Below are 5,528 nucleotides of genomic sequence, written 5' to 3' on the forward strand. Positions count from 1 at the left end.
AGGCTAAACTAGTTCTAGGGTGAGATCACTCAGCCCAAGGTGTGCTCAAGACCCCCAGGTCCTAGCAGGAAATTACTAATTCTTTGACTAGAAGCAGAGGCTAAGAAGCATTCTGCACAGGTATAAAGAGGAAAGATGGCTTTATCTCCGACAGGAAGTTTTGTCCTCCTCAAGGCAAGGGAAAGGCCAGGCCTAACCCAGCTGCATGACCTTGTGAATCCAGTCCACAAACACAGAGACACGCAGGAAGATGGCTGGCCAGCCAGGCCGTGCACACACTCGGTTGGGGATTATAATTCCCTCCAGGACCCAGCAGTCATGGGTAAAGCAGGCAAGTGGGCCCCCGTAGTCACCCTGGCAGGTAGGGGAACACATGAGGATCTTTGGCCATGACAGCAACTAGTCCCTTTGGTGATGAGGTTGTACGTTTCCAGTTGCCCGCATCCACCCTCGGCTGTTGAGAAGCCCTGCTGCTGACCTCACAGGCTCCTACAGGGGCCATCAGTCCCCTGGTGCACATCTCACTTTCTCGTACACGCCCTCGGTGTTTGATGTTACATTCCTGGTTGGAGATGACATTCAGCAGAGCCACATTTAGGACCCTGTCATGACTTGTACCTATCGTGAAGAGAATGAGGAAAAGGAGTGGGCCCTTGTCCATGAGCCAGGGCTTGGCCTCTTGGGCTACAGCAGCAGCCAGTGCCCATAGACTCAGCTCTTACCTTTGGCCTCATCCCAGCCTGCAATCTCACATGTGGTCGCTGGAGGCACCACATAGTGCTCAGGGGGCAGGCAGATCAGGGCCACTCGCTGGTTCAGGGTCACAGGTCTTTAGTAGGGATGAAGTGCTCAGGGCCTACGTCCACAAACCCAGGCCCTCCTCACACCCATTCAACTTGTCCACATACCTCTCCAGCTTGAGCAGGACAAGCTGGGAATCTGAGGGCCCACAGACCATTTTAGCCACTGACACCCGCTGCAGGCCTGGCTCCCCAGGCTGTGGGTTCTGGAACAGGGTTCCCAGCCACACCTCATATCCTATGAGAGGTGCATGGCTGGGAGAGAAGCTCTGCTCATTCTCAACTCTCAGTCTCCTACCCCATGATCCACTTCTTGGCTTGCCTGAGGAAAGTGGTTGGTAGGAGGACCAAGGTAACAGGTGAGACTAGATTCCCAAACCCAAGGCAGGCTCACCAGGATGAGAAGCATTGTCGGGCTGTCAGTACCCACTGCTCCTTCACTAGGGACCCACTGCAGAAATGTTGGCCTTGCCTGGAGGAGTGGGGATTGGGAGAAGGAACACTGAGTTCTGGGACAAATACAGGACTTGCCATTTTCTGGTTAGGGTCTCTGGGAGCAGAGACAGGTCCCAACTCCCACTGGCATAACCAGAGAGGACACAGCCACTTGGGCCTCACCTGTTGTGCAAGCTGACTGTCCAGGGTGAATTCCCAGGATGGCCCCCCACGATACGTAGCTTGGAGAACCGCTGGTCTGGTCTGTCCACCCTCTTGCCACACTTCTCAAACTGCACCTGGTCTGGGGGAATGGGCAGATGGATGGAACCCCTTGGATGGAGGTCTGGGCAGAGGCTCCCGCCTTACTCCTGGCTCAAGCACATACCTGGTGGGTCCAGGATGGATTTTGGTGGGTCATCATCTGAAAGGCCAAGTTCACCCAGGTTGAGAACCAGTCTTTGCAGATGGGGCTGAGTTAGGGCCACAGGGAAGTGTCCCCACTACTTACTGCAGCGTTGCAGGGCACAGTAGTCGAAGGAGGTTCCAGGATCAGTAGTGTAGCACCAGGGCCCGTGGCTATCCCCATCTGGGTTGCGGCAGAAGTTTTCTTCCAGTTGAGCATATGGGGCAGAGGTGGGTGTGAATCTAAGTGGGAAGGAGGGCCATCTCAGGCCAAGATGTATTGCCCAAGGGTTCAGGCCTAGTCCAGGGCCCATGTACTCACAGTGGCTTGTGTGGGGTTTGTGCAGACCAGTGCTGGCATGGGACACCCTTGCGGGTCTTGTTGACAAAACCTCGATACTGCTCTCCTGAGCCATGGTAGCAACCTGCCGTGGGCATGAGAGATCAGCCATTATCGCAGGCTTGCTCCCTGCCTTCGGGCATCTCCAGCCCTTGTTTAGTCACCCCACCCCCACCTCACCCTCTGTACGAATGTCATCGGTGCAGCGCGGGATCTGGTAGCAGAAGGCCACCCGCATACCAGGCCGGGATGTGAAACACCAGGGTGCCTCCGAGCCATCAGGGTTCCGGCAGAAGTTTTCCCGGAGGTCCCTGGTGGGCACTTGTTTGCTCAGCAGCACAGGTTGCTCTAGCCCTGCCCAGCCCCCACCCTTCCTGTTCACCCAGCCTGGGGCCACCTGTGAAGTGCACCAGGTGCTCACTTGCATGCATATTTCTCAGGCAGGAATCTGTGCTGGTGTGGGCTCTGCGCATCCCAACGCTGGCAGGGCACACCTGCAGTAGTGGTATTGGCAAGTCCCTGGTAGCTCTCTCCCTTCCCTCGGAAGCAGTGGAAAGTCCTGGCCTCATGGTGCAGTTGTGCCTCAGACCCTGGGGTGGATAGAGGCAGCCTGGACCCTGAGAAACTGGAATCTAGGCTGACTCATGGATCTTGGATCCTCCTCGGGTTTTGTTCTCTACCAGCCAATGGGCTACACCCAGCCAAGCCACACCTCCCAGGCCCTGGACCAGAGGCTCACCACAGCTGGGGAGATCGCAGAATTCTCGCTCAAGCTGTGGGTCTGTGGTGTAGCACCAGGGCCTCTCAGAGCCATCAGGATTCCGGCAGTAGTTGTTGTCCAGATCCTTGTCCAGGAACCTAGGGGACCATACCTAGACTTGAACAAGCCCTGGGCCTGGGCCCTTTGCAACTGCTTTTTAATAAACCTTTATAGGTCTGCTACTGCCCCTAGTCTGCCCTTGCGCACATACTTGGCAGGCTCAAAGGGGTGCACATGTGGGTGCTGCAGGTCCCAGCGCTGGCACTCACGTCCCGACTCTGTGTGGTCTACTGAACCATGATAATCCTCACCATTGCACCGAATGCAGGCGGCTAGAAACAGGGCCAGTGCGTTCCTAGATGGGAGTGGGCCTGTCCCTCCCACCCCAGGCTTGATGCAGCCAGTGCTGCTTACCCTCCCTGCAAGACTTGATGCCACAGCTCTGGAAGCGCACTGTAGGGTCCATCGTGTAGCACCAAGGACCTCTGGGGTCCTTGTCAGGATTGCGACAGAAGTTTTCTTCCAGGCCATTCTTGAGTGTGGGTTTATACCTGTGGGCAGAGAGTACCACTCCAGCACATGCTGGGAAAAGTCTGCTGGCACCGAAGAAAGGAAGATTTGTCTCACTTATGGTCATTGGGGAACTTGTGATTCCAGCTTTGGCAGGGCAGGCCAGCTACCGTCTTGGCCATTGTGCCCCGGTACCTGACCCCATTGTCCATAATGCATGTCCGAACATAGTCTGGAAGGAAGAGAAGAAAGGTCAACAGGACTGGAAGTCCTGGGCTCCTTATCCCCCTCCCACTCCTCCCTGTAGCCACTTGCCTTTCTTCTGGAAAAGATCACAGCCTGTAGAACGCTGCAGCCTTGTGTGAGGTGAATGCTGGGTCCATGGCAGCAGTTGGCAACTGAGGCTGCTCATGTTGTAGTGAAAGGCACTAGGGAGAAAAGGGCACAGGTGATCTGAGTTCCGGGTTCCTTTTCCTCCAGCCATGTCCAGGCCACTTGGCTGGCAACTCACCGGCAGTCCAAGAGGGGCCCACAGCGCTTAGCACACTCTTCAGCATCTACTACATCCTTCTGCCAAGATCCAAGCACCACTCCATGTAGCAAGCGCTGTAGCTCTGTGCCCCGAAGCACCTGGAAGTCATTCAGTGGCGAGCGCTGCCCTGTGGGGTGGGCACACATGTCAGTGTATGTGTATTGGCACGTCCTATACGTTACGTGGATGTCAGATACAAGACCACTGGGATGGCCAGGTGCAGTGTTGAACACCTGTTATCCCAGCACTCAGGAGGCTGAGGCAGGAAGATTGCCATGAGTTTGAGGCCAACCTGGGCTACATAGTGAGTTAAAGGCCTGCCTAAACTGCACAGTAATACTCTATCTAAAAAAAAAAAATTCCTCTGGGATGGGCCCTGTGTGTGCTTTTGAGAGCCACCCTGGCACCCTGCATGGAGTACAGGAAGCAGGCGTAGGCATGGTAGTCATCATTAGTACCTCTGGTTAGTGGGTCCAGCACTGGGCTCTGGTCTAACACATACATTCCACGAGAGCTATGGTGATGCCACTTGCCCCATCTCATCTCTTCAATGAGAATGCTTAGGCTCAGACCATTACACTAACCAGGCAGGGACCCAGCCAAATCTGGGCTCCCACCTAAATGAAGACATATGCTAAGTGATTCAGGAGTCCCTTCTTTCTGTGTGTATGCATCTGTGTGGTTCCAGCACTGCCTCCATGCTGTAGCAGAAGTGCTAATGTAGGCCTAATTGTGCACATGTATTCCCAGAGCTTCCCACCTCTTACCAAGAGGTCAAGGTCACTTGCTCCCTGCCCAGTGGGAAAGTGAACTCCTGGCAAGAACAGTATGGGTCTGTGGAAACCCCTCCTGAAGGCAGATGGGAATCAGAAGGGTACTCACCAGGGGCCTCCAAGAATAGTGTCAGAAACAGCAGGACTGGGAGCCACCCCATCCTCTTAGCCAGAGACAGCACTGTGACCCATCCCATGTGACCCACCCCAGCCCGATCCGGGAAGTTGTGAAACCTGTCCCTGTCTGATTGGATGGTTCTGGCTCCACACCCCCCACTCCAGGCCTGCAGGCCCCTGACCTGAAAGGATGTGGCAGGAGCTGGGTGAGGCCAGGCCCCAGGCCTTGGATGAAGTACAAGGGCCCTCCCTTTAATACAGCTACAGCCCCCAAGAACTTCCTTGTGGAACAGGCAGGAGTTAGGAAGACTTGATGGGGACCCACGAGGTACCCTGGGGTGGGGTCTTGAAGCCTCTTTGCAGAGCACATGGATGTGGGAGTGGCCAGAGGCCCAGGTTCCCCCTGGATGATGGTATTAAGCTTCTCTAAACCTCATTTTCCTCCTGTAGAAAACATTACCTGGCTGAGCCCCAATGGTGCCTTCCCCCTCCCTATTCCTGCCTTATCAGTTGGGCCCAGCTGTAGGGAGGTCAGCCCATGCCCTTGGCAACAGAGCCAGGGTGGCTCACTGCCTACTGGTGTCATACCAGGGAAGGTGAGTGAGGCTACCTATTGGGACAAAATAAAGAGTAGAGGTGAAGATAGGAACTTCGGCAGGAGGGGCCTTTTCAGACATCCTAGGCCACACATGGGCCAGCCCTTAGGATTTTTGAGTTGACACAGGTGTCCTGGGGGTCCCAGTTAGGACATGGATTTTGGCCATCATTGCGCTAGCGGTGCTCTCTGGTCGCGCATTTCCTGGAGCCATGGCCAGGAGCGGGCGGTATGTGAGCGCGTGCACGCGCACGTGAACGG

General features: G+C 55.5%; 1 protein-coding gene across 3 annotated transcripts; it reads right to left on the minus strand.

The window, feature by feature from the left end:
* Nucleotides 1-123: 123 nt before the first annotated feature.
* Mst1 (macrophage stimulating 1) lies at nucleotides 124-5,392 on the minus strand. 3 transcript variants are annotated; one of them, XM_010615545.3, is made up of 18 exons: nucleotides 5,283-5,392; nucleotides 3,762-3,909; nucleotides 3,566-3,678; nucleotides 3,368-3,482; nucleotides 3,155-3,291; nucleotides 2,952-3,072; nucleotides 2,720-2,838; nucleotides 2,402-2,570; nucleotides 2,161-2,291; nucleotides 1,963-2,065; nucleotides 1,747-1,883; nucleotides 1,624-1,659; nucleotides 1,419-1,539; nucleotides 1,195-1,272; nucleotides 909-1,055; nucleotides 723-829; nucleotides 479-618; nucleotides 124-354 (listed from the first exon to the last, which is right to left on the minus strand). In XM_010615545.3, the coding sequence occupies exons 1-18, from the start codon at nucleotides 5,347-5,349 to the stop codon at nucleotides 193-195; spliced, it is 2,151 nt and encodes a 716-aa protein (XP_010613847.1). In that variant the 5' UTR covers nucleotides 5,350-5,392; the 3' UTR covers nucleotides 124-192. The 3 variants fall into 3 exon arrangements, with proteins under 3 accessions (XP_010613847.1, XP_010613846.1, XP_033615372.1); XM_010615544.1 differs by lacking the exon at nucleotides 5,283-5,392 and adding an exon at nucleotides 4,665-4,767; XM_033759481.1 differs by lacking the exons at nucleotides 2,161-2,291; nucleotides 2,952-3,072; nucleotides 5,283-5,392 and adding an exon at nucleotides 4,665-4,767.
* Between the last annotated feature and the right edge of the window lie 136 nt (nucleotides 5,393-5,528).

The sequence above is a fragment of the Fukomys damarensis genome, unplaced genomic scaffold, assembly GCF_012274545.1.
Source record: "Fukomys damarensis isolate Sample0158 unplaced genomic scaffold, DMR_v1.0_HiC HiC_scaffold_37, whole genome shotgun sequence".
Lineage (NCBI taxonomy): Eukaryota > Metazoa > Chordata > Mammalia > Rodentia > Bathyergidae > Fukomys > Fukomys damarensis.